The following is a 26,678-nucleotide window of genomic DNA, read 5'->3' on the forward strand; positions in this document are numbered from 1 at the left end:
CAAGTTTAAACAACATTAACAACAAACCTAAAACCTTGAAACAAAATTATGGTTAGTAAAACTACAGTGGTTAGAGATGCAAAATATAAATACATTAGAAATTAAATTATGTTAATGAAAGAAAAAGATGACACATTTCATTTATAAAATAGTCCTAATTTAAAAACATAAATTCAATGCAAATAATATTTAAAAAAAATCAATTACTAAAAAATACTAAGAGATTATAACCATTGGTGGTAAATTTTAAACTAAAATTAAACAGTTATTTAAAATTATACAAAATAAAAAAATCAATAAAATTATCTACAGATATCAGGTTATAAATTTTACAGGTTTTTAATAGTTTAAATAATCTATTAAAAAATTTTGAATATTTTTTAAATGCATAAATTTTAAATATTGTTTTAAAACAATCACAAAAATATTATTAAAATGTACTTGTTATGTGGTTAAAAAAGTATTAAAATAATAAATTAACCCTTATGACATCACAAATAATAATATTGGCATTAAACAACAACCATTGTTGCATTAAATATTTTCCTTTTTGTTTCAGCAATGATTGTCCATTTGTTGTTTGTGGGATCAAATACTTCAATGGAATTAACTGGATCACCAAACCACCTAAATAATAAAACAATAAACCAGAGTTTAATAAATTATTACAAACTAAATATTTAGTTTAACTTACCCATACTTTGCCCCCAGAACATAAATCTTGCCTTCTACAACTGAGGCACAGTGATCACATCGAGCTTTGTTCATTGGTGCAACTTCTGACCATGTATCACTAATAATGTTGTATTTGATCACTGATGAAACAACGTCATCTCGACGTCCACCTAGAAAACATAGGTTTAAAATTTTTCAAATTTTAATTTGATTTGGATAAAAAAAATTTCAAAAAGTAGGAATTTTATTTTTATTTTCATTAAAATTATTATTTGTTTGTGTTAAAAAATAAATTTTAAGTTAAAGACGATTACAAAAAAAATTAAATTTACTAGAAATTCGACTCACCAGTAACTAATATGTGATCATCTAAAACTACAGCTGCATGATTACTTACATCATATTTCATTGGGGATATAAGAGACCACTTTTGTTTATCAAAATCAAAACATTCTGATGAACTTAAACTTCCATCTTTACCATTCCATCCCCCGATTGCAAATAATTTACCTGAACATAAATATTTAGAGTCTTTACCGTTTTTATTGTAAAATTTGTTTACCGCACCGTTTTTTTAAATCTAAACCAAATTAATTAAAATTGAATATTTAATTAAATCGTTTGACATCTTTTTATTGATTGTTAATCTAAATTTTTGCAGTCGAAAAAACATTGAAATAATTTACATGAAATTTTGTATGTTTACCTTTTACAGCAAGTAATACATGGTCTCTACGTGGAACAATCATGTCAGGAATATTTCCTCTTTTATTTGTCCTCACATCCAAGAATTCCCCACTTGATAAAAATTGATAATTTTCATCGAAGCCTCCAGTTGTGTAAATACAATCTAGAACAATAATTACCAAGATTTAAAATACTCTACAAAAACCCTTAAAAAATTGAAAATGTTTTAATTAAAAAGACCATTAATTAGTTTTTAAGTATATTTATTTTTTTTACCTTAAAATATAATATTTATTCTAGACCCTAAATTGTGTAAATACAAACTATACCACTTTAAAACTAAATAAATTTCAAAATACAAGTTTTATTTCTTTTTCTTAAAAGTGCAAAAGTTTATAAACCAACCATTTATGACAGCTGATGATGCAAACCACCGATCTTGTTTCATTGGAGGTTCAACTTTCCATTGTGGATCTACTTCATCTAACCTTAAACTCTCAATAGTGGATTTAAACCTCCCTCCCATGATGAAAACTTGTTTGTTGACAACAGCAGATGAAGCTCCCCATCTTTCTTCATTTAATTTCTGCAAATATATTTTAAAACTTCTATTAAAAAATATTAGCAATTTTATTAAATATTTACAATTTAAACTAATCCCCCTGTTTAAAACAACAACTGTTAGCACAAGAAATTATAAAAAATTTCGACTCTTTAATTAGAATACAATCCAATATATTTAAAACTAACATACTGGCATTGAAGTCCATTGTTGGGTAACAGTGTTAAACAAAATAGCTTCATTTCCATCACTATCCCCTCCCATAACAAGTAACTTTGCTGGATCTGCAATTTAAATGTTAAAAAAATGTTATTTAAGAGAAATAAAAATAATAATACATTACATAAAATAATTAAACGGTTTGGTTTACCTTTTAACTAAAACAAATTTTTTTCTAGTTTATGGTACATATAATTAAAAATAAATCACAAATCGTATAAAGTTAGATATTATTCATTCATCCACAAAAATATTTAACTAAAGTTTGATAAATAAATATTAGTTGACCTTTTTTTTCTGGTGGGGCAAAATTAACCAAAGCAGAGATAAGTAAATGAGAACATTCCATAGATTTCATTATCAAATCCTACAAACAAGTTTGTACAAAATGTTATTTTCATTTTTTAGATAATTTTTTAAAAATATCTTTATCCTTAATGTGAAAGGTCGACTTTATGACCCAAACATAGAGTAATGCCAGTTACCCATTCAAGCGGTAAAAAATAGTTAAAAAGTTTAAAATCTTTAATAAAATATTTATGACTGAACTGACCTCTTTCATTACAACTTGTTGTAGAAATTCTCTGCCTAATTTAGGAAGATCAAGAGATTGAAACAATTGGTTGACATGTTTCTGTCGTTCATTGCTGTCATGTTTTATCCAATTTATCATCGCATTGTAAATGACTTTTTCAGATGAAACCTGAAGTGAATAATATTTAATGATTTAAAACTTAAAATTTAATTTGTTAACGTTATTGTAAAACTTTATTTACTTTAAAAATGACAGAAAAAAATTCTTCCTACCTTTTTTTCTTTTAGTTTCAAAATAGAAAGTAAATCCTCGAAACAAAGTTTGATAAATTCTTGCTTTGATGCAACCTTTTCAAAATTATCAGCAATCATTTTCTGGGCTCCTTGCTTTAAGTTTTCTAGGTTGTATCGTTGAGAATAAGCCAGCATGGTTAAACAATTCTCAACATCAACAATGGTTTGCAGAAATTCTCCACAAAACTTGCGAAGTTCTAAATATACAATACGTTGTTATTTTAAGGTTAAAACTATAAAAATATCAATCTTACTGTTAATCTGTAGATAATCTGCTGCTTCCATAATCTCAAAGACATTTTCTTCAGTTATCAGGATTTTTGCAGTGTAGGCATAATCTAAAATAAGTTCCATAATTTCCGAGCTTATTCCTTGAATCTTTACAATGGGATTGTATTTCTCTCTCATCTGTAAAAACATGATTTCTTATAAAACTTATTTATTTTTGTAAATGTTACACATTTAATAACCTTATTGTATAAGTTAATTTAAATAAAAATTTCCTAAAATGTTTTATTTTACCTCAGTTGTAAACATTGTTCCAAAGAAAACACAGAAAAATCCAAGAATGTTTTTGTGAGCAGAATGTTCTTTCACTCCATCATTGATTATGACATCACAATAAACTTTGTCTTCTTTTCTATCCCTGACATGAAAAACAATAAATTATTTTTAAGCAACTTATTTTTCGGTTTTGATTGTTTTTTTAACAATTTTAAATTCTACTTTGATTAAAACTATTTGTAGTTAACAAACCTGTTTAACTCTTCAAATATTTTATCAGTATGACCACTGTTAAATTCTTGACTTCGAACCATTTTTAAACAAGTTTATACAACATTAACAACAAACCTAAAACCTTAAAACAAAATTATGGTTAGTAAAACTACAGTGGTTAGAGATGCAAAATATAAATACATTAGAAATTAAATTATGTTAATGAATGAAAAAGATGACACATTTAATTTATAAAATAGTCCTAATTTAAAAACATAAATTCAATGCAAATAATATTTTAAAAGAATCAATTAGAAAAAAAAAATAGTAAGAGATTATAACCATTGGTGGTCAATTTTAAACTAAAATTAAACAGTTATTTAAAATTATACAAAATAACAAAATCAATAAAATTATCTACAGATATCAGGTTATATATTTTACAGGTTTCTAATAGTTTAAATAATCTATTAAAAAATTTTGAATATTTTTTAAATGTATAAATTTTAAATAATATTTTAAAACAACCACAAAAATATTCTTAAAATGTACTTGTTATGTGGTTAAAAAAAGTATTGAAATAATAAATTATCCATTATGACATCACAAATATAAATATTGGTATTAAACAACAACCATTGTTGCATAATATATTTTCCTTTTTGTTTCAGCAATGATTGTCCACTTGTTGTTCGTGGGATCAAATACTTCAATGGAATTAACTGGACACCTAAATAATAAAACAATAAACCAGAGTTTAATAAATTATCACAAACTAAATATTTAATTTAACTTACCCTTTACCCGAGCCCCCCATAACATAAATCTTGCCATCTACAACTGAGGCACAGTGACCACATCGAGCTTTGTTCATTGGTGCAACTTCTAACCATGTATCACTAATAATGTTGTATTTGATCTCTGATGAAACAACGTCATCTCGACATCCACCTAGAAAACATAGGTTAAAAATTTTTCAAATTTTAATTTGATTTAGGTAAAAAAATTTCAATAAGTAATAATTTTATTTTTATTTTCATTAAAATTATTATTTGTTTGTGTTAAAAAATAAATTTTAAGTTAAAGACTATTACAAAAAAAATTAATTTTACTAGAAATTCGACTCACCAGTAACTAATATGTGATCATCTAAAACTACAGCTGCATGGAAAATTACATCATATTTCATTGGGGATATAAGAGACCACTTTTGTTTATCAAAATCAAAACATTCTGATGAATTTAAACTTTCATCTTTATTGTTATATCCCCCGATTGCAAATAATTTACCTGAACATAAATATTTAGAGTCTTTACCGTTTTTATTGTATAATTTGTTTACCGCACCGTTTTTTTAAATCTAAACCAAATTAATTAAAATTAAATATTTAATTAAATCGTTTGACATCTTTTTATTGATTGTTAATCTAAATTTTTGCAGTCGAAAAAACATTGAAATAATTTACATGAAATTTTGTATGTTTACCTTTTGCAGCAAGTAATACATGTTCTTTATGTGGAACAATCATGTCAGGAATATTTCCTCTTTTATTTGTCCTCACATCCAAGAGTTCCCCACTTGATAAAAATTGATCATTTTCATCCTGGCCTCCAGTTGTGTAAATACAATCTAGAACAATAATTACTAAGATTTAAAATACTCCACAAAACAAAACCCTTAAAAAACTAAAAGATGTTTTAGTTAAAAAGATCATTAATTTCGTTTTTAAGTACATTTTATTTTTCACTTTAAAATATAATATTTATTCTAGACTCAAATTTTGTTAATAAAATCTATACCACTTTAAAACTAAATAAATTTCAAAATACAAGTTTTATTTCTTTTTCTTAAAAATGCAAAAGTTTATAAACCAACCATTTATGACAGCTGATGATGCAAACCACCGAGCTTGTTTCATTGGACTTTCAACTTTCCATTGTGGATCTACTTCATCTAACTTTAAACTCTCAACAGAATATTTCTTCCACCCTCCCATTATGAAAACTTGTTTGTTGACAACAGCAGATGAAGCTCCGCGCCTATTTTCATTTAATTCCTACAATTATACTTTATTTGAGTTCACATTAAATAGCTTAAAAAATTATACTTTTACTTAATTTAAAAAAAAATATTAGCAATTTTATTAAATATTTACAATTTAAACTAATCCCCCTGTTTAAAACAACAACTGTTAGCACAAGAAATTATAAAACATTTCGACTCTTTAATTAAAATACAATCCAATATATTTAAAACTAACATACTGGCATTGGAGTCCATTGTTTTGTAACAGTGTCAAACAAAATAGCTTCCTTTTTATAACTATTCCCTCCCATAATAAGTAACTTTGCTGGATCTGCAATTTCAATGTTAAAAAAATGTTATTTAAGAAAAATGAAAAAGAAAATAATACATTTAGGTAGAATAATTAAACAGTTTGGTTTACATTTTAACTAAAACAAAATTTTTTTCTAGTTTATGATACATATAATTAAAAATAAATCACAAATTTTATAAAGTTAGGTTTAATATTATTCATTCATCCACAAAAAATTTAACTAAAGTTTTATAAATAAATATTAGTTGACCTTTTTTTTCTAGTGGGGCAAAATTAACCAAAGCAGAAATAAGTAAATGAGAACATTCCATAGATTTCATTATCAAATCCTGCAAACAAGTTTGCACCAAGTGTTATTTTAATATAAACAGTTTAAAATCTTTTAATAAAATATTTATAACTGAACTGACCTCTTTCATAACAACTTGTTGTAGAAATTCTCTGCCTAATTTAAGAAGATCAAGAGATTGAAACAATTGGTTGACATGTTTCTGTCGTTCATTGCTGTCATGTTTTATCCAATTCATCATCGCATTGTAAATGACCTTTTCTGATGAAACCTAAAGTTGGTAAGTATTTAAATATTTAATATATAAAATTTAATTTGTTAAGTTTACAACAGAACTTTATTTACTTTAAAAACTAAAAAAATATATTTCTTGCCTTTTTTTCTTTTAGTTTTAGAATAGAAATCAAATCCTCGCAACAAAGTTTGATGAATTCTTGCTTTGATGCAACTTTTTCAAAATTATCAGCAATTATTTTCTGGGCTCCTTGCTTTAAGTTTTCAAGGTTGTATCTTTGAGAATAAGCCAGCATGATTAAACAATTCTCAACATCAACAATGGTTTGCAGAAATTTTCCACAAAACTTGCGAAGTTCTAAATATATAGTACCCTGTAATTTTAAGGTTAAAACTATAAAAATATCAATCTTACTGTTAATTTGTAGATAATCTGCTGCTTCCATAATCTTGAAGACATTGTCTTCAGTTATCAGTAGGGATGGGCTGAAATCCAAATTACTCGGATTCGACGAGCCCGAGTATTTTGTCACGATACTCGGCCGAGTCCGAGTACTCGGTTATGACGTCATTTAAACGTATATAACTGTTCACGAGAATCTTTCCCGCATAATTTTAAAACTGCAAAATTTGCCAAAAAACACGTATTTATGGATTATAAAGTGTTTAACGTTGGCAAAACTACTTGGCGCTGATAGCAATATCATTTTAAGTCCAAACGAAAATGTTTAAGTCTCAAATTTATTAAGCGTAAAATTTAGTAAAAAAAGTGTAGTAAAAAGTGTATTAGTTGCGCAATTGTTGCTTAAATAACGTAATATAATTGAGAGTAGATTATAAATTATTAGAAAAAGGCAAACCTCGTGTTTTTTATGTTTAGTAAATCGTATACGATCTTAAATGACAAATTATTACTCGGCGTCCGAGTACTAAAAAATGCTCGACGAGCACGAGTATTAAAATATGCTTAATACTCGGGCCGAGTACTCGGACTCGGATTCGATTGGCCCATCCCTAGTTATCAGGATTTTTGCAGTGTAGGCATAATCTAAAATAAGTTCCATAATTTCCGAGCTTATTCCTTGGATCTTTACAATGGGATTGTATTTCTCTCGCATCTGTAAAAACATGATTTCTTATAAAACTTATTTTATTTTTGTAAAAGTTACACATTCATTAACCTTAATACATGAAGTATTTTAAGTTAAAGTTTCCTAAAATGTTTTATTATACCTCAGTTGTAAACATTGTTCCAAAAAAAACACAGAAAAATCCAAGAATGTTTTTGTGAGCAGAATGCTTCTTTGTTCCATCATTGATTGTTACATCACAATAATCTTTGTTTCCTTTTCTATCTCTAAAAAAAAATTACAATTTATAGTTATAAATTTTAAAAATTAATCAAAAAATACCTTTATTCTATTTAAAGAAATAAAAATAAAAAAAAAGATAATAATACCAATAACAAACCTGTTTAACTCTTCAAATATTTCATTAAAGTGGTCACCCTCAAATTGTTGACTTCGAACCATTTTTAAACAAATTTATATAACATTAACAACAAACCTAAAACCTTGAAACAAAATTGTGATTAGTAAAACTATAGTAATTAGAGAAAACCTTATATTTTTAATGAAAACAAATAACTTAAAGAAATATATTACATAGCAATTTAAAAAAATAATAGTAATTAAAAAATATTAATTTGAAGTACTTAGTTACAGAAACTTTGTACGGTCACAATACATATATCTGAGAAGATTGTAATACATTTTACCTGAATTAAGGTTAATACAACCAAAAAAAAACAAGTTATTTTGGTTAGGTTAAAAACATGAATAATTTCAATTTAAAACTTAGACTTTCTTTTAAACCACAGTGGGTCAAAAAAAAACATATCTAAACTTAAATTTTAGTCTACAAAATTAAATATAATAAAATACAAGCAGTAAAGTACAAAAAAATAAATGTTTTCAGGCACAAAAAAAAGCAGTAAGGCACAAAAAAGAAGTCATGCACAAAGTTATAAAATCAATGCAACAAGTTTTTTAACATTTCTTATTTAATGATTTACTGCTACTTACCCAGCTATCCATTTTTTAGGAGAAAAATAAAAATTTTCATTTAGCAAATAAATTAACAAATAATTAAATAAATATTTTGCAAAATAATTACAGATATAATTTAAAAATATAAATAGAAACAATTAAAAGGCAATAACATTACAAAAATTGATTATTATTAAACAACTACCATGGTTGCACAAGCTATCTCTTTTTCTGTTTCAGCAATGATTGTCCACTCGTTGTTCGTGGGATCAAATACTTCGATGGAGTTAACTGGATTAAACCTAAATAAAAAAAACAATAAACTTATTTCAGATAACCTTATCGAATATAAATTATGACAAGTTTTTCTGTTTAAAGCTAGATGTTGTGTTTCACTTACTTTTCATCCCAGCCTCCCACCACATAAATCTTGCCATCTACAACTGAGGCACAGTGACCATCTCTAGCCTTGTTCATTGGTGCAACTTCTGACCATGTATCATTAATAATGTTGTATTTGATCGCTGATAAAACTGTATTATCAACAACATCATCATAACCATCATTAGAATCACAATCAGAACCAGCTATAGAACCTATATCAGATTCAACATCAGAACCAAAATTAGATTCTATATCAGATTCAACATCAGAACCAGCATTGGAATCATTATTTACAGCAGGATTACTACCACCTGAACACATTATAAAACATATTATAAAAAATAAAATCCGCAATATTATTGTGCCATTAATGATATAATTTAAATTTATTTTATTAAATGCAAAATAAACATATTTTTAAATATATAAACACTAAAATTTGTAAATTAAAACAAGTTATATTTACCCGCAACAATAATGTAATCATTCAAAACTACAGCAGAATGGCCATCTACACCATGTTTCATTGGAGAAATCAAAGACCACTCTTGTTTATTAAAATCAAAACATTCTGACGAATTTAAACTTTTATTTTTATTACGTCCCCCAATTGCAAACAATTTACCTGAACAAAACAAATTTTAACTGATTTTTTTGTTAACTTTGGTCTAAAATAATGTTAATACAAAAAAATTAAGTTGTACAAAGTAAACAAAATAAATAATAAATTAACATAAAACATAAATAAAGGCATGCATGATATTATTAATAATTTAATGTAGTTTTAATAAGTTGAAATTGTGCACTTTTTGCAGCAAGTAAAGCATGGTTATATCGTGGAACAATCATGTCAGGAATATTTCCTCTTTTATTTGTGCTCAAATCCAAAAATTCTCCACTTGATAAAATTACATTCTTTTCATCTTGACCTCCGGTTGTGTAAATACAATCTACAACAAATAAATTTGAATTTTAAATAGCTATATGTTATTTTTTGTAATGTCATTGTTTAAATAACACCTCTATAAACAGCCTAATTTAATAATTTACAAAATCCTAGGCAACATTGTGTGTTACATTTGAAAATACTAAAATATATTTTCCATATGACTTGAAGAAAAACAACAAACATTGTTTATGTATAAATAACAAAAAAAAATATAACAACTAAATCTTTTAACAAAAGCTTAAAATTTTCCTAATTTTGAGTGACCCTTATTTTTAAATAAATGCTTTTTTTAAATGTTTTAACACTTATTTTACATGTTGTTGAACTCTGTACCATGACTATAAATATGTAATGCCATTTACATAAGCTTTAGACCGACCATTTAAAAAGGTGGATGATGAACCACTTCGAGCTTGTTGCATTCTTGGTTGCATTTTCCATTGAGGATCTACATCATCTAGCCTTAAACTTTCAACTGAGAATATCCCATCTCCTCCCATAATAAAAATTTGGTTGTTGACAACAGCAGATGAAGCTTCAATCCTTTCCTCATTTAATGTCTTGAAAGTTAGAAATATAATATTAATTTAATAAACAAATCACAACATTTCAAAAAATAATGAAATACTATTACTTTTTAAACATTTTTCGTACATAGAACATAAAAACACAAAAATGTATTAAGTAAAGCATAGAATTATTTAACAAAATTTGTTATTTAATTACTTAAACCTAAAACATGTAATGTAAGTCTGATAAACATTAAAATGCACATCAAAGTCAATCCGTATGTAATTAAGGTGTTCAAAACCTACTCACTGGCATTTCAGTCCATTTTTTCGTAACAGAGTCAAACAAAACCACATCTTTTTTATTGTTTTCTTCTCCCATTATAAGTAACTTAGTTGGCACTAAAGTAGCAACATTAAATTTTATTAATCTATTTATTAAAACACATTTATTAATTTACAAGTTTTCGTCTTTGCATTTTTATGATGAAGTACTAAAACATTCCGCATAAGTCTTTTGTATTTATTCCAGTTTATTGTTTAGTTAAAAAGATTCAAGTAGAGTTATAGTTTTAACAATTGCCAGAAAATATCAAAACTGTGGAAAAAGTTAAAATAATAAAAAAAGAACAGTAGCTTAACCCCTACCCTTTTCTTGTAGTTGAATCAATAAAGAAGAAATTATTAAATGATTACATTCTAAAGAACTCATTATCAATTCCTAAAAACATAATTTTTATAATAAAGTTATTTTAAAATAAAAAGTTTCAAGAAGATAACAAACTTATTAGTCAATTTTTACCAGATGAGTATTTAGTAATTTTCAAAAAATTATTAGGTAATAAATAAATGTTTATGCTACTATGTGATATTTAATTGACTATAGCTAAGAACTGTTTTTAAACCTAATAAAGTTTTTCACAAATATTAATATTTTAACTGACCTCTTTCATAACAACTTGTTGTAGAAATTCTCTACCTAATTTAGGAAGATCAAGGGATTGAAACAATTGGTTGACATGTTTCTGTCGTTCATTGCTGTCATGTTTTATCCAATTTATCATCGCATTATAAATGAACTTCTCAGATGAGACCTGAAAATATTCAAGTTTTTAGGGCTAAAAAAAGTAAACTTTAAACTATGTTAATATAAATTTAGAATATATTATTTAGTTACCTTTTTTTCTTTCAGTTTTAAAATGAAAAGCAAATCCTCAAAACAAAGTTTTAAAAATTCTTGATTGGTCGTGAGTTTTTCAAAATTTTCAGTGATCAATTTTTGGGCCCCTTTCTTTAAGTTTTTAAGGTTGTATCTTTGAGAATAAGCTAGCATGGTTAAACAATTCTCAACATCAACAATGGTTTGCAGAAATTCTCCACAAAACTTGCGAAGTTCTAAATATATAATACGTTGTAAATTTAAGGTAAAAATATAGTAATATCAATCTTACTGTTAATTTGTAGATAATCTGCTGCTTCCATAATCTCAAAGACATTTTCTTCGGTTATCAGGATTTTTGCAGTGTAGGCATAATCTAAAATAAGTTCCATAATTTCCGAGCTTATTCCTTGGATCTTTACAATGGGATTGAATTTCTCTCTCATCTGTAAAATATAAATCAGGTTGACTAAACTTATATATTTGCTTGAAACTTATTTATTAGAAAAACACTATGATTTCTAATAAAACTATTTTGTAATAAAACACATTTGACTACTTTACTGTATAAACTATTTGCCATTAAAAGTTTTTAAATTGTTTTTATTTACCTCAGTTGTAAACATTGTTCCAAAAAAAACACAAAAAAATCCGAGAATGTTTTTATGAGCAGAATGCTTCTTTGTTCCATCATTGATTATGACATCACAATAATCTTTGTCTTCTTTTCTATCCCTGACATAAAAAACAACTTATTATCTTTAAAAAACATATTATAAACAATTTTTTAAACAATTTTACATTCTACATTGATTAAAACTGATTTTCAATTAACAAACCTGTTTAAATCTTCAAATATTTTATCAGTATGGCCACTGTTAAATTCTTGACTTCGAACCATTTTTAAACAAGTTTAAACAACATTAACAACAAACCTAAAACCTTAAAACAAAATTATGGTTAGTAAAACTACAGTGGTTAGAGATGCAAAAAATAAATACATTAGAAATTAAATTATGTTGATGAAAAAAAAAGATGACACATTTAATTTATAAAATAGTCCTAATTTAAAAACATAAATTCAATGCAAATAATATTTAAAAAAAATCAATTAGAAAAAAAAATACTAAGAGATTATAACCATTGGTGGTCAATTTTAAACTAAAATTAAACAGTTTTATAAAATTATACAAAATAAAAAAATCAATAAAATTATCTACAGATATCAGGTTATATATTTTACAGGTTTTTAATAGTTTAAATAATCTATTAAAAATTTTGAATATTTTTTAAATGCATAAATTTTAAATATTGTTTTAAAATAAACACAAAAATATTTTTAAAATGTACTTGTTATGTGGTTAAAAATAGTAATAAAATAATAAATTATCCATTATGACATCACAAATATTAATATTGGTATTAAACAACAACCATTGTTGCACTAAATATTCCCCTTTCTGTTTCAGCAATGATTGTCCATTTGTTGTTCGTGGGATTAAAAACTTCAATGGAATAAACTGGATCATCACTAAACAACCTAAATAATAAAACAATAAACCAGAGTTTAATAAATTATTACAAACTAAATATTTAGTTTAACTTACTTTTTATTCATGCCCCCAACAACATAAATCTTGCCATCTACAACTGAGGCACAGTGACCATATCGATCCTTGTTCATTGATTTAGCATTAGACCATGTATCAGTAATAATGTTGTATTTGATCACTGATGAAACTGCCCAAATGCCATCTTGACGTCCACCTAAAAAAAATATGTTTAAAATTTTTCAAATTTTAATTTGATTTGGATAAAAAAATTTCAAAAAGTAATAATTTTATTTTTATTTTCATTAAGTTTAATGATTGTTTCTGTTAAAAAATAAATTTTAAGTTAAAGACAATTACAAAAAAAATTACTTTAAAAAAATTTGACTCACCAGTAACAAACATGTGATCATCTAAAACTACAGCTGCATGATCACATACACCATATTTCATTGGAGAAATAAGAGACCATTTTTGTTCATCAAAATCAAAACATTCTGATGAACTTAAACTTCTATTTTTACCATTCCATCCCCCGATTGCAAATAATTTACCTGAACAAAAATATTTAGAGTCTTTATCGTTTTTATTGTATAATTTGTTTACCGCACTGTTTTTTTAAATGTAAACCAAACTTATTAAAATTAAATATCTAATTAAATCGTTTGACATCTTTTTATTGATCGTTAATTTAAATTTTTGCAGTCGAAAAAACATTAAAATAATTTACATGAAATTTTGTATGTTTACCTTTTACAGCAAGTAATGCATGATTACTTCGTGGAACAATCATGTCAGGAATATTTCTTCTTTTATTTGTCCTCACATCCAAGAATTCCCCACTTGATAAAATTTGATTATTTTCATCCTGGCCTCCAGTTGTGTAAATACAATACAATCTAGAACAATAATTACTAAAATTTAAATTACTTTACAAAACAAAACCCTTAAAAAACTGAAAAAGTTTTAATTAAAAAAAACATTATTTAGTTTTTAAGATTATTTTTTTTTACCTTAAAATATAATATTTATTGTAGACCCTAAATTGTGTGAATAAAATATATACTACTTTAAAACTAAATAAATTTCAAAATACAAGTTTTAATTCTTTTTCTCAAAAGTGGAAAAGTTCATAAACCAACCATTTATAGCAGCTGATGATGCACCTATCCGATCTTGTTGCATTGGACTTTCAACTTTCCATTGAGGATCTACTTCATCTAACTTTAAACTCTCCACAGAGGATTTCCTATACCCTCCTATGATAAAAACTTGTTTGTTGACAACAGCAGATGAAGCTCCAAACCTTTCTTCATTTAATTCCTTTAAATATATTACAAATTCAAACAACACAAAAGTTTATTATATTTTTTCAACTATGACCCTGTTACATTCTTCAAATTTATTAATAAGTTTTTGATAACAAAAACAAATAAATATAATTTAAATATATTCAAAACTAACTTACTGGCATTAGAGTCCATTGTTTTGTAACAGTGTTAAACAAAATAGTTTCCTTTTTAATTCCTCCCATAATAAGTAACTTCGTTGAAGCTACAAAATCTATATAATCAACCAAAGATAAACATAAAATTTATGTCTATAGGATATATAAGATATATATATAAATTAAATTATATTAAAATTGAACCAACAATTTGTCTAGTTTAAAATTAATTAAAACTATTTTTACTCTTTATATCAACATCAAAAAAACTGTTATACAAAATTTGCCTCTGTCCATAGAACAAGGACAATTTTTAATTTCATTATTGCGCATAAATAAAGCTAAGTTGAACTTATTTTAATAATTACCAACCTTTAGCATTTTCTTTTGGTGAAACTAAATTAACCAAAGCAGAGATAAGAATTTGATTACATTCCAAAGATTTCATTATTAAATCCTACAAACAAGTTTGTACAAAATGTTGTTTTTATTTTTTGTGAAATAACTTTATCCTCAATGTGAAAAGTCGACTTCAAGACACACATAGAGTACTGTCAGTTGCAATACAATATTTATAACTAAACTGACCTCTTTCATAACAACTTGTTGTAGAAATTCTCTGCTTAATTTAGAAAGATCAAGAGATTGAAACAATTGGTTGACTTGTTTCTGTCGTTCATTGCTGTCATGTTTTATCCAATTCATCATCGCATTGTAAACTATCTGCTCAGATGAAACCTGTAGTTGTGCATATTATTAAGGATTTTAAATATAAAAATCAATTTGCTAGGTTTGTAACTGAACTTTGTTATTTTAAAAACTACCAAAAAATAATTTTCTTGCCTTTTTTTCTTTCAGTTTCAGAATAGAAAGTAAATCCTTAAAACAAAGTTTGATAAATTCTTGCTTTGATGCCACTTTTTCAAAATTCTCAGCAATCATTTTCTTGGCTCCTTGCTTTAAGTTTTTAAGGTTGTATCTTTGAGAATAAGCCAGCATGGTTAAACAATTCTCAACATCAACAATGGTTTGCAGAAATCCTCCACAAAACTTGCGAAGTTCTAAATATATAAAACGTTGTAATTTTAAGGTTAAAACTATAATATCAATCTTACTGTTAATTTGTAGATAATCTGCAGCTTCCATAATCTCAAAGACATTTTCTTCGGTTATCAGGATTTTTGCAGTGTAGGCATAATCTAAAATCAGTTCCATAATTTCCGAGCTTATTCCTTGGATCTTTACAATGGGATTGTATTTCTCTCTCATCTGTAAAAACAAAAATCAAGTTGACTAAACTCTTATATTTGCTTGAAAATTATTTATTATAAAGACACTATAATTTCTAAAAAAACGACTTTGTAAATAAAACACATTTAATTATCATGTTATATTAGTTAACTATCATTAGAAGTTTTTAAAATGTTGTATTATACCTCAGTTGTAAACATTGTACCAAAGAAAACACAAAAAAATCCAAGAATGTTTTTGTGAGCAGAATGCTCCTTCTTTCCATCATTGATTATGACATCACAATAAACTTTGTCTTCTTTTCTATCCCTGACATAAAAAACAATAAATTATCTTTAAGCAACTTATTTTTCGATTTTTGTTGTTTTTTTAACAATTTTAAATTCTACATTAATTAAAATTAGTTGTAGTTAACAAACCTGTTTAACTCTTCAAATATTTTATCAGTATGACCACTGTTAAATTCCTGACTTCGAACCATTTTCAACAAATTTATACAACATTAACAACAAACCTAAAACCTTAAAACAAAATTATGGTTAGTAAAACTACAGTGGTTAGAGATGCAAAATATAAATACATTAGAAATTAAATTATGTTAATGAATGAAAAAGATGACTCATTTAATTTATAAAATAGTCCTAATTTAAAAACATAAATTCAATGCAAATAATATTTAAAAAAAATCAATTAGAAAAAAATACTAAGAAATTATAACCATTGGTGGTCAATTTTAAACTAAAATTAAACAGTTATATAAAATTATACAAAATAAAAAAATCAATAAAATTATCTACAGATATCAGGTTATATATTTTACAGGTTTTTAATAGTTTAAATAATCTATTAAAAAATTTTGAATATTTTTTAAATGCATAAATTTTAAATATTGTTTTAAAACAACCACAAAAATATTCTTAAAATGTACTTGTTATGTGGTTAAAAAAAGCATTAAAATAATAAATTATCCATTATGACATCACAAATATAAATATTGGCATTAAACAACAACCATTGTTGCATAATATACATTCCTTCTTGTTTCGGCAATGATTGTCCACTTGTTGTTCGTGGGATCAAATACTTCAATGGAATTAACTGGATAACCCCTAAATAATAAAACAATAAACCAGAGTTTAATAAATTATTACAAACTAAATATTTAGTTTAACTTACTCTTCATCCTCGCCCCCAACAACATAAATCTTGCCATCTACAACTGAGGCACAGTGACCACGTCGAGCCTTGTTCAGTGGTGCAACTTCTGACCATGTATCAGTAATAATGTTGTATTTGATCACTGATGAAACTGCACCAATGCCATCTCGACATCCACCTAGAAAAAATATGTTTAAAGTTTTTCAAATTTTTATTTGATTTAGATACAAAAATTTCAATAAGTAATAATTTTATTTTTATTTCTATTAAATTTAAAAATTGTTTCTGTTAAAAAATAAATTTTAAGTTAAAGATGATTACAAAAAAAATTTACTTTAAAAAAGTTTGACTTACCAGTAACTAGTATGTGATCATCTAAAACTACAGCTGCATGATCATTTACACTACATTTCATTGAAAAAATAGGAGACCACTTTTGTTTATCAAAATCAAAACATTCTGATGAACTTAAACCTTCATCTTTATTACTATATCCCCCGATTGCAAATAATTTACCTGAACATAAATATGTAGAGTCTTTACTGTTTTTATTGTAAAATTTGTTTACCGCACTGTTTTTTTAAATCTAAACCAAATTAATTAAAATTAAATATTTAATTAAATCGTTTGACATCTTTTTATTGATCGTTAACATAAATTTTTGCAGTCGAAAAAACATTGAAATAATTTACATGAAATTTTGTATGTTTACCTTTTACAGCAAGTAATACATGATCTTTACGTGGAACAATCATGTCAGGAATATTTTCTCTTCTATTTGTCCTCACATCCAAGAATTCCCCACTTGATAAAAATTGATTATTTTCATCCTGGCCTCCAGTTGTGTAAATACAATCTAGAACAATAATTACTAAGATTTAAATTACTCTACAAAACAAAACCCTTAAAAAACTGAAAAAAGTTTTAATTAAAAAAATCATTAATTAGTTTTTAAGTATATTTATTATTTTTACCTTAAAATATAATATTTATTGTAGACCCTAAATTGTGTTAATAAAATCTATACCACTTTAAAACTAAATAAATTTTAAAAATACAAGTTTAACTCATTTCTTTTAAATATGAAAAAGTTTATAAACCAACCATTTATGACAGCTGATGATGCAAACCACCGAGCTTGTTTCATTGGACTTTCAACTTTCCATTGTGGATCTACTTCATCTAACTTTAAACTCTCAACAGAGGATATCTTATATCCTCCCATGATGAAAACGTGTTTGTTGACAACAGCAAATGAAGCTCCCCGCCTTTCTTCATTTAATTCCTACAATTATACTTTATTTGAGTTCACATTAAATAGCTAAAAAATACACTTTTACTTAATTTAAAAAAAAAATATTAGAAATTTTATTAAATATTTACAATTTAAACTAATCCCCCTGTTTAAAACAACAACTGTTAGCACAAGAAATTATAAAACATTTAGACTCTTTAACTAAAATACAATCCAATATATTTAAAACTAACTTACTGGCATTGGAGTCCATTGTTTTGTAACAGTGTTAAACAAAATAGCTTCCTTTTTATAACTATTCCCTCCCATAATAAGTAACTTTGCTGGATCTGCAATTTAAATGTTAAAAAAATGTTATTTAAGAAAAATGAAATAAAAAAATACATTTAGGTAGAATAATTAAACAATTTGGTTTACCTTTTAACTAAAACAAATTTTTCTAGTTTATGGTACATATAATTAAAATTAAAATCATAAATCTTATAAAGTTAGGTTTAATATTATTCATTCATCCACAAAAAAATTTAACTAAAGTTTTATAAATAAATATTAGTTGACCTTTTTTTTCTGGTGGGGCAAAATTAACCAAAGCAGAAATAAGCATTTGATTACATTCCAAAGATTTCATTATCAAATCCTGCAAACAAGTTTGTACCAAGTGTTTTTTTATTATTAACATTTTAAATCTTTTAATAAAATATTTTTAACTAAACTGACCTCTTTCATTACAACTTGTTGTAGAAATTCTCTGCCTAATTTAGAAAGATCAAGAGATTGAAACAATTGGTTGACATGTTTTTGTCGTTCATTGCTGTCATGTTTTATCCAATTCATCATCGCATTGTAAATTACTCTTTCAGATGAAACCTGAAGTTGGTAGATTTATTTAAGATTTAAAATATAAAAATGATTTGTTAAATTTACTGCAGAACTTTATTTACTTAAAAAACTAAAAAAATATATTTCATGCCTTTTTTTCTTTTAGTTTCAAAATAGAAAGTAAATCCTCGAAACAAAGTTTAATAAATTCTTGCTTTGATGCAACCTTTTCAAAATTCTAAGCAATCATTTTCTGGGCTCCTTGCTTTAAGTTTTCAAGGTTGTATCTTTGAGAATAAGCCAGCATGGTTAAACAATTCTCAACATCAACAATGGTTTGCAGAAATTTTCCACAAAACTTGCGAAGTTCTAAATATATAAGATGTTGTAATTTTAAGGTTAAAACTATAATATTATCAATCTTACTGTTAATTTGTAGATAATCTGCTGCTTCAATAATCTCGAAGACATTTTCTTCGGTTATCAGGATTTTTGCAGTGTAGGCATAATCTAAAATAAGTTCCATAATTTCCGAGCTTATTCCTTTGATCTTTACAATGAGATTGTATTTCTCTTTCATCTGTAAAAATATGATTTCTTATAAAACTTATTTATTTGCTTGAAAATTATTTATTATAAAGACACTATGATTTTTGATAAAACTATTATTAATATTTGACTACCTAACTGTATAAACTATTTGTCATTAAAAGTTTTAAAAATGTTTTATTTTACCTCAGTTGTAAACATTGTTCCAAAGAAAACACAGAAAAATCCAAGAATGTTTTTGTGAGCAGAATACGCCTTCACTCCATCATTGATTATGACATCACAATAATCTTTGTTTCCTTTTCTATCCCTAAAATACATATACAGAAATTTAAAAAAAAATTTTAAAAAATAACTCCGGTTTTATTTAAAAAAATGTAAATACAAAAATATAATATTATCAATAACAAACCTTTTTAACTCTTCAAATATTTCATTAATGTGGTCACCCTTAAATTGTTGACTTCGCACCATTTCAAACAAGTTTAAACAACATTAACAACAAACTTAAGACCTTGAAATAAAATTGTTATTAGTAAAACTACAGTGATTAGAATTACATTAAATATAAATTGCATTACACATTTAATATAATAGCCATAAATTTAAAAACACATGACACAACTTAATAAAACTTTAAGGAATAAATTCAAAAATATTTAGAAATTATAAACGTTTGTTATCAATTTTGAACTAAAATCAAATTTTTTTTTTATAAAATTATATACAGATATCAAATAACATATTAAACAAGTTTATACCAGTTTAAATAATTAAAATAAAAATTATTGGATCACGTATTTTGTCGGGTTCTGGACAACACATAATTACACTACAACTCTCCTAAAATCTTCTGTCTGGATCACGGTGCAAGAGAATTATCACCCACGGATTACGGATTCTCTCCTATGGTAAACGGCACATTGTTTCGTCTAAAGCCGGACAACACATGTGATCCAAGTATAAATTTAAAATAATGTTTTAAAACAGCAACAAAAATATTTGAAATGAAGTTGCTAATCGTATTAAAATTTAAAATTAACCGTTATGAGATCACAATTACAATTGTTTTAATAATAAACAACGACCATTGTTGCATTATATATTTCCCTTATTGTTTCAGCAATGATTGTCCATTTGTTGTTTGTGGGATCAAATACTTCAATGGAATTAACTGGATATCCCCTTAAATAATAAAACAATAAACCAGAGTTTAATAAATTATTACAAACTAAATATTTAGTTTAACTTACCCATCTATGCCCCCAACAACATAAATCTTGCCATCTACAACTGAGGCACAGTGACGACATCGAGCCTTGTTCATTGGTGCAACTTCTGACCATGTATCAGTAATAATGTTGTATTTGATCACTGATGAAACTGAACCATTTCGGTATCCACCTTAATTAAATATAACAAATTTTAATTTGATTTAGATAAATATTCTAAAAATAGTATTAAATAGCTTGTTTCTGTTAAATTTGATAATTGAGTCTGTTAAAAAAAGTAATTTTAAGAAAACATAATTAAACTATAACAAAAAATTAAATTTAAAAAAAAACTTCGACTCACCAGTAACAAATATGTGATCATCCAAAACTACAGCTGCATGACCACTTATACCATAATTCATTGGGGAAATAAGTGACCACTTTGCATCAAAATCAAAACATTCTGATGAACTTAAACTTTCATCTTTATCATTATATCCACCGACTACAAATAACTTATCTATACAAATAAATTAAACTCTTTACCAATTAATTTATTTACAAACACTGTTTCTTTAAATCTTAAGTAAATTGATTAAATTAAATATCTAACTAAATCTTTTGACATCTTTTTTTTGATTGTTGATATAAATTTTTGCAGTCGAAAAAACATTGAAATTTGTTCACATAAGGTTTTCTACTTGCCTACCTTTTACAGCAAGCAATACATGTAGTCTTCGTGAAACAATCATGTCAGGAATATTTCCTCTTTTATTTGTCCTCACATCCAAGAATTCCCCACTTGATAAAGTAATACCATTTTCATCTCGGCCTCCAGTTGTGTAAATACAAACTAGAACAATAATTACTAAGATTTAAAATACTTTACAAAACAAAACCTTACAAAACCAAAGAAGTTTTAATTAAAAACGCAATTAATTAGTTTTTAAGTATATTTATTATTTTTACCTTAAAAATATTATATTTATTCTAGACTGAAATTGTGTAAATAAAATCTATACCACTTTAAAACTAAATAAATTTCAAAATACAAGTTTTATTTCTTTTTCTTAAAAGTGCAAAAGTTTATAAACCAACCATTTATGACAGCTGATGATGCATAACACTGAGCTTGTTTCATTGGACTTTCAACTTTCCATTGTGGATCTACTTCATCTAACCTTAAACTCTCAACAAAGGTTTTACTATCGAACCCTCCCATAATGAAAACTTGTTTGTTGACAACAGCAGATGAAGCTCCATACCTTTCTTTATTTAATTTCTACAAATACAATTTGTATAAGTTAACATTAAATAGATTAAAAAAAATATTTTTATTCTTTATTTAAGAAAAAAAAATTAGCAATTTTATTAAATATTTACAACTTAAACTAATCCCCCTGTTTAAAACAACAACTGTTAGCACAAAAAATTATAAAAAATTTAGACTCCTTAACTAAAATACAATCCAATATATTTAAAACTAACATACTGGCATTGGAGTCCATTGTTTGGTAACAGTGTTAAACAAAATAGCTTCCTTTTCATAATTAACCCCTCCCATAATAAGTAACTTTGCTAGATCTGCAATTTAAATGTTAAAAAAATGTTATTTAAGAAAAATGAAAAAAAAAAATAATACATTTAGGTAGAATAATTAAACAGTTTGGTTTACCTTTTAACTAAAACAAATTTTTTTTCTAGTTTATGGTACATATAATTAAAATTAAAATTACAAATCTTATAAAGTTAGGTTTAATATTATTCATTCATCCTCAAAAAATTTAACTAAAATTTTATAAATAAATATTAGTTGACCTTTTTTTTCTGGTGGGGCAAAACTAATCAAAGCAGAGATAATTAAATGAGAACACTCCAAAGATTTCATTATCAAATCCTGCAAAAAAGTTTGTACAAAATGTTATTTTTATTTTTTGTAAAATAACTTCATCCTCAATGTGAAAGGTCGACTCCACGACACACATAGAGTACTGTCAGTTGCAATACAATATTAATAACTGAACTGACCTCTTTCATAACAACTTGTTGTAGAAATTCTCTGCCTAATTTAACAAGATCAAGAGATTGAAACAATTGGTTGACATGTTTCTGTCGTTCATTGCTGTCATGTTTTATCCAATTCATCATCGCATTGTAAATAATCTTCTCAGATGAAACCTGAAGTTGGTATTTATTTAAAGATTTAAAATATAAAATTTAATTTGTTAACGTTATTGCAGAACTTTATTTACTTTAAAAACTAAAAAAATATATTTCTTGCCTTTTTTTCTTTTAATTTTAGAATAGAAATCACATCTTCAAAACAAAGTTTGATAAATTCTTGCTTTGATGCAACTTTTTCAAAATTCTTAGCAATCATTTTCTGGGCTCCTTGCTTTAAGTTTTCAAGGTTGTATCTTTGAGAATAAGCCAGCATGGTTAAACAATTCTCAACATCAACAATGGTTTGCAGAAATCCTCCACAAAACTTGCGAAGTTCTAAATATATAATACGTTGTAATTTTAAGGTTAAAACTATAATATTATCAATCTTACTGTTAATTTGTAGATAATCCGCTGCTTCCATAATCTCAAAGACATTTTCTTCAGTTATCAGGATTTTTGCAGTGTAGGCATAATCTAAAATAAGTTCCATAATTTCCGAGCTTATTCCTTGAATCTTTACAATGGGATTGTATTTCTCTCTCATCTGTAAAAACATAAATCAAGTTGACTAAACTTATATATTTGCTTGAAACTTATTTATACTTTGTAAATAAAACACATTTGACTACTTTACTGTATAAACTTTTCGTCATTAAAAGTTTTAAAAATGTTTTATTTTACCTCAGTTGTAAACATTGTTCCAAAAAAAACACAAAAAAATCCGAGAATGTTTTTGTGAGCAGAATGCTTCTTTGTTCCATCATTGATTATGACATCACAATAATCTTTGTCTCCTTTTCTATCCCTGACATAAAAAACAACTCATTATCTTTAAGAAACATATTATAAACAATATTACATACTACATCAATTAAAACTGATTTTCAATTAACAAACCTGTTTAAATCTTCAAATATTTTATCAGTATGACCACTGTTAAATTCTTGACTTCGAACCATTTTTAAACAATTTTAAACAACATTAAAAACAAACTTAAAACCTTGAAACACAATTATTATGGTTAAAACTAAAGTGATTAGAATATGATTAATATTTAAATAAAAAAAGTAAAAACCTTGCACGCTTGAACTTATAAAAACAATAGATGTATACTTAAAAACATAAAAATATCGTTTACCATAAGCAAAATGTACAATTAAACCAAAGATCGTTTTTTAAAAAAACAAATGGTTTAAATTACTTACAATAAAAAATTAAATTTAAATCACTTAGAAAACAAAAACTTGAAGCTAACCTTTTTTACTATTACCTACAAACTAAATTTAAAATAAAATAATACATCTAAACTAAAAAAATTTTTAAATGACAAAGTTTTTAATTTTTTCAAAAACATTAAAAAATTGATATTAAAAGCATTTTTTTTAAATCAAAAAGCAAATAAACCGATTAAAACTTTAAAAAAGTGCTTTAATCAAACAACTTTTAACAAAAATAAGTGATTTAAAAAAAACAATAATTAACAAGCTACGACATCAAAAACAAAACCATGAATATTAAACAACAACCACTGTAGCTTGGTAAATTTTTCTATTTGTTTTAGAAACAATTTTCCACTTTTTTACAGGATCAAATACTTCAATGGAATTTACCGTATCACACCTAAATAATAAAAAATAAACATAAGTTAAATAAACTGTAGTAATAAACTTTTAACTTACTTCTTATTTCTGCCCCCCACAACACAAATCTTGCCATTTACAACTGAGGCACAGTGACCATATCGAGTCTCGTTCATGGGAGCAACCCATGACCAAGAATCAGTCAAAATATTATACATAATCACCGATGAAACTACACCAATGACAAACTGGTTTCCACCTTAATAAAACAATTTTTCTATAAAAAATTTTGATTTTATTTATATGTATTCATTTGATGTAAAGTTTTAAACTACAAAACACTTTAATAAAAAAACATGTTTTTTATATTAAATTTATAGTTGTAAATGTTCAGAATTTTTTTTTCTGCTAATTAAATTTTTAAATTTAAACCTAACAGTAACATATATGTAATCATTCAACACAACAGCAGAATGGCTATGTACACCCCATTTCATCGGAGAAATAAGAGACCATTTTCGTTCATGAAAATCAAAACATTCTGAAGAGCTTAAAATTTCATCCTTTTTATTTATTCCTCCAATTGCATATAATTTATCTAAATAAAATAAATTTAATCTTTTACTTATATTGCTTAAATTAAAGCATTAAAAAATTAAAAGGGTAGAATGAAAAACAAACAAATACAACATTAGAAAGTTGTACATTTGTTTACCTTTTGCAGCAAGTAGTACATGTTGATATCGTGGAACAATCATGTCAGGAATGTCCCCGCTTCCATGTGTCCTTAAAATTAAAAATTCACCACTTGATAAAATTAAATTCTTTTCATCTTGGCCTCCAGTTGTGTAAATACAATCTAGAATAATTGAAATCTTTTAAAGCAAAGTTTAAATTCTGCACTTAGTCACACTACACACTTTAAATGATGTAAAAAGCATACTGTTAAATACTATATATAGTAACTTAACCATTTAAAACAGCTGAGGATGCATTCCATCGAGCTTGATTCATCGGATGTTCAACTTTCCATAGTGGATCTACTTCATCTAACTTTAAACTCCCAACAGAGGATTTATCCTCCCCTCCCATGATGAAAACTTGTTTGTTAACAACAGCAGATGAAGCACCATCTCTTTCTTCATTTAAAGTCTGCAAATAGTTAACATAACTTAATGTATTTCAGGTTACAGAAAAAATGTAATTTATTAAGCATAAAATTAACCCAGCAAAGCATACTAAAAAAGATACCATAATTAACTAAATAGTTGAATATTAATCTTTTTTAAACTTAAATACCTTTTATTGCAAAAAATTGTTGGAAAAAGGCAAATTTAAAAAAAATAAATAAATAAAAAAGAAATTTAAAACCAACATACTGGCATTTGAGTCCATTTTTTCGTAACAGAGTCAAACAAAACAACACCTTTCTTATTATCCAATCCTCCCATTATAATTAACTTTGTTGGAATTACAACTACAACATTATTTAATATCTATTTAAACTAGAAAATAAAACAGCAACAATTTTTTACTTCACATTGGTACCTATTTTAAAATAGATCTAATTGAATTAAAAAATTATTTAAAAAACCTATATGTATACATAGATAACCTATAGGTATTAAAACAATAAAGTCTTTCTAGAAAAGCATTTAACAGAATTTACCTCTATCTTCTGGTGGTACAAAATTTACCAAAGTAGATAAAAGTAGTTGATTACATTCCAAAGATTCCATTATTAAATCCTACAAACTAGTATTTATCAATTAAATATATATATTTTAATATTAACATAAGTTATTTTAATATTAACATAAATTCTTTTCACATAAGCATGTTAAAATAAATTATAAATCAGTTACATTAACACATTTTAAATCTTTGTATGCACTTATTTTACATTCCTTTTTTTTCGCACTTTTTATTTGTCGAGTAAACAGGCTCATAAAATAACCTTGCAATAAAGTATTTATGACTGAACTGACCTCTTCCATTACAACTTGTTGTAGAAATTCTCTTTTAAATTTAAGAAGATCAAGAGATTGAAACAATTGGTTAACATGTTTCTGTCGTTCATTGCTGTCATG

At 25.6% G+C, this 26,678-nt stretch overlaps 6 protein-coding genes across 7 annotated transcripts; all 6 read right to left on the reverse strand.

The window, feature by feature from the left end:
- Positions 1 to 174: 174 nt before the first annotated feature.
- Positions 175 to 16,840, reverse strand: LOC145743630 (kelch-like protein 12). The gene is made up of 12 exons (XM_082561634.1): positions 16,267 to 16,840; positions 16,033 to 16,156; positions 11,892 to 12,045; positions 11,618 to 11,835; positions 11,385 to 11,534; positions 11,089 to 11,161; positions 10,751 to 10,842; positions 10,311 to 10,491; positions 9,789 to 9,932; positions 9,449 to 9,607; positions 8,999 to 9,293; positions 175 to 627 (listed from the first exon to the last, which is right to left on the reverse strand). The coding sequence occupies exons 1-12, from the start codon at positions 16,326 to 16,328 to the stop codon at positions 513 to 515; spliced, it is 1,767 nt and encodes a 588-aa protein (XP_082417760.1). The 5' UTR covers positions 16,329 to 16,840; the 3' UTR covers positions 175 to 512.
- LOC145744022 (kelch-like protein 12) lies at positions 2,108 to 3,824 on the reverse strand. Its single transcript, XM_082562114.1, has 7 exons — positions 3,728 to 3,824; positions 3,494 to 3,617; positions 3,226 to 3,379; positions 2,951 to 3,168; positions 2,697 to 2,846; positions 2,432 to 2,510; positions 2,108 to 2,208 (listed from the first exon to the last, which is right to left on the reverse strand). The coding sequence occupies exons 1-7, from the start codon at positions 3,787 to 3,789 to the stop codon at positions 2,108 to 2,110; spliced, it is 888 nt and encodes a 295-aa protein (XP_082418240.1). The 5' UTR covers positions 3,790 to 3,824.
- Positions 6,717 to 8,249, reverse strand: LOC145743645 (kelch-like protein 12). 2 transcript variants are annotated; one of them, XM_082561655.1, is made up of 4 exons: positions 8,021 to 8,249; positions 7,784 to 7,907; positions 6,966 to 7,668; positions 6,717 to 6,826 (listed from the first exon to the last, which is right to left on the reverse strand). In XM_082561655.1, exons 1-3 carry the CDS (start codon positions 8,080 to 8,082, stop codon positions 7,507 to 7,509), a joined length of 348 nt encoding a protein of 115 aa, XP_082417781.1. In that variant the 5' UTR covers positions 8,083 to 8,249; the 3' UTR covers positions 6,717 to 6,826; positions 6,966 to 7,506. The 2 variants fall into 2 exon arrangements, with proteins under 2 accessions (XP_082417781.1, XP_082417782.1); XM_082561656.1 differs by having other exon boundaries at positions 7,784 to 7,901; positions 8,021 to 8,084.
- On the reverse strand, positions 12,727 to 14,432 carry LOC145743641 (uncharacterized). The gene is made up of 5 exons (XM_082561652.1): positions 14,292 to 14,432; positions 13,900 to 14,048; positions 13,542 to 13,703; positions 13,207 to 13,366; positions 12,727 to 13,139 (listed from the first exon to the last, which is right to left on the reverse strand). Exons 2-5 carry the CDS (start codon positions 13,940 to 13,942, stop codon positions 13,022 to 13,024), a joined length of 483 nt encoding a protein of 160 aa, XP_082417778.1. The 5' UTR covers positions 13,943 to 14,048; positions 14,292 to 14,432; the 3' UTR covers positions 12,727 to 13,021.
- Positions 16,841 to 19,000: 2,160 nt separating the features above from the next.
- On the reverse strand, positions 19,001 to 20,526 carry LOC145743644 (kelch-like protein 6). The gene is made up of 6 exons (XM_082561654.1): positions 20,390 to 20,526; positions 20,041 to 20,142; positions 19,815 to 19,938; positions 19,506 to 19,659; positions 19,231 to 19,448; positions 19,001 to 19,127 (listed from the first exon to the last, which is right to left on the reverse strand). Exons 2-5 carry the CDS (start codon positions 20,100 to 20,102, stop codon positions 19,318 to 19,320), a joined length of 471 nt encoding a protein of 156 aa, XP_082417780.1. The 5' UTR covers positions 20,103 to 20,142; positions 20,390 to 20,526; the 3' UTR covers positions 19,001 to 19,127; positions 19,231 to 19,317.
- A 145-nt stretch (positions 20,527 to 20,671) lies between these two features.
- Positions 20,672 to 24,025, reverse strand: LOC145743635 (kelch-like protein 25). Its single transcript, XM_082561643.1, has 12 exons — positions 23,906 to 24,025; positions 23,690 to 23,813; positions 23,399 to 23,552; positions 23,124 to 23,341; positions 22,871 to 23,020; positions 22,661 to 22,739; positions 22,335 to 22,426; positions 21,941 to 22,124; positions 21,552 to 21,695; positions 21,204 to 21,362; positions 20,882 to 21,032; positions 20,672 to 20,813 (listed from the first exon to the last, which is right to left on the reverse strand). Exons 1-12 carry the CDS (start codon positions 23,965 to 23,967, stop codon positions 20,699 to 20,701), a joined length of 1,632 nt encoding a protein of 543 aa, XP_082417769.1. The 5' UTR covers positions 23,968 to 24,025; the 3' UTR covers positions 20,672 to 20,698.
- Positions 24,026 to 26,678: the final 2,653 nt, after the last annotated feature.

This window comes from Corella eumyota, chromosome 2 (assembly GCF_963082875.1).
Source record: "Corella eumyota chromosome 2, kaCorEumy4.1, whole genome shotgun sequence".
Taxonomy (NCBI): domain Eukaryota; kingdom Metazoa; phylum Chordata; class Ascidiacea; order Phlebobranchia; family Corellidae; genus Corella; species Corella eumyota.

Excerpts from the sequence above, each read along its gene's own strand:
- LOC145744022 (XM_082562114.1), bottom strand. The coding sequence starts at position 3,789 with ATGGTTCGAAGTCAAGAATTTAACAGTGGTCATACTGATAAAATATTT. Across the intron at positions 2,847-2,950 it reads TGAAACTAAAAGAAAAAAAG|GTTTCATCTGAAAAAGTCAT; the intron begins GTAGGAAGAATT and ends TATTCACTTCAG. Across the intron at positions 2,209-2,431 it reads TGCCCCACCAGAAAAAAAAG|ATCCAGCAAAGTTACTTGTT; the intron begins GTCAACTAATAT and ends TTTAAATTGCAG.
- LOC145743645 (XM_082561655.1), bottom strand. The coding sequence starts at position 8,082 with ATGGTTCGAAGTCAACAATTTGAGGGTGACCACTTTAATGAAATATTT. Across the intron at positions 7,908-8,020 it reads ATATTTGAAGAGTTAAACAG|AGATAGAAAAGGAAACAAAG; the intron begins GTTTGTTATTGG and ends ATTTTTTTTTAG. Across the intron at positions 7,669-7,783 it reads GAACAATGTTTACAACTGAG|ATGCGAGAGAAATACAATCC; the intron begins GTATAATAAAAC and ends ATGTTTTTACAG.
- LOC145743641 (XM_082561652.1), bottom strand. The coding sequence starts at position 13,942 with ATGATTGTTCCACGAAGTAATCATGCATTACTTGCTGTAAAAG. Across the intron at positions 13,704-13,899 it reads TGCATTACTTGCTGTAAAAG|GTAAATTATTTGCAATCGGG; the intron begins GTAAACATACAA and ends ATTTTTGTTCAG. Across the intron at positions 13,140-13,206 it reads GTTGGGGGCATGAATAAAAA|GTTGTTTAGTGATGATCCAG; the intron begins GTAAGTTAAACT and ends TTTATTATTTAG.
- LOC145743630 (XM_082561634.1), bottom strand. The coding sequence starts at position 16,328 with ATGGTTCGAAGTCAGGAATTTAACAGTGGTCATACTGATAAAATATTT. Across the intron at positions 11,836-11,891 it reads AGATTATCTACAAATTAACA|AACTTCGCAAGTTTTGTGGA; the intron begins GTAAGATTGATA and ends TTATATATTTAG. Across the intron at positions 10,843-11,088 it reads GATTCAACTACAAGAAAAGG|TGCCAACTAAGTTACTTATA; the intron begins GTAGGGGTTAAG and ends TTGCTACTTTAG.
- LOC145743644 (XM_082561654.1), bottom strand. The coding sequence starts at position 20,102 with ATGGTGCGAAGTCAACAATTTAAGGGTGACCACATTAATGAAATATTT. Across the intron at positions 19,939-20,040 it reads ATATTTGAAGAGTTAAAAAG|GGATAGAAAAGGAAACAAAG; the intron begins GTTTGTTATTGA and ends TATGTATTTTAG. Across the intron at positions 19,660-19,814 it reads GAACAATGTTTACAACTGAG|ATGAAAGAGAAATACAATCT; the intron begins GTAAAATAAAAC and ends ATATTTTTACAG.
- LOC145743635 (XM_082561643.1), bottom strand. The coding sequence starts at position 23,967 with ATGGTTCGAAGTCAAGAATTTAACAGTGGTCATACTGATAAAATATTT. Across the intron at positions 23,342-23,398 it reads GGATTATCTACAAATTAACA|AACTTCGCAAGTTTTGTGGA; the intron begins GTAAGATTGATA and ends TTATATATTTAG. Across the intron at positions 21,033-21,203 it reads TGATCACATATTTGTTACTG|GTGGATACCGAAATGGTTCA; the intron begins GTGAGTCGAAGT and ends TATTTAATTAAG.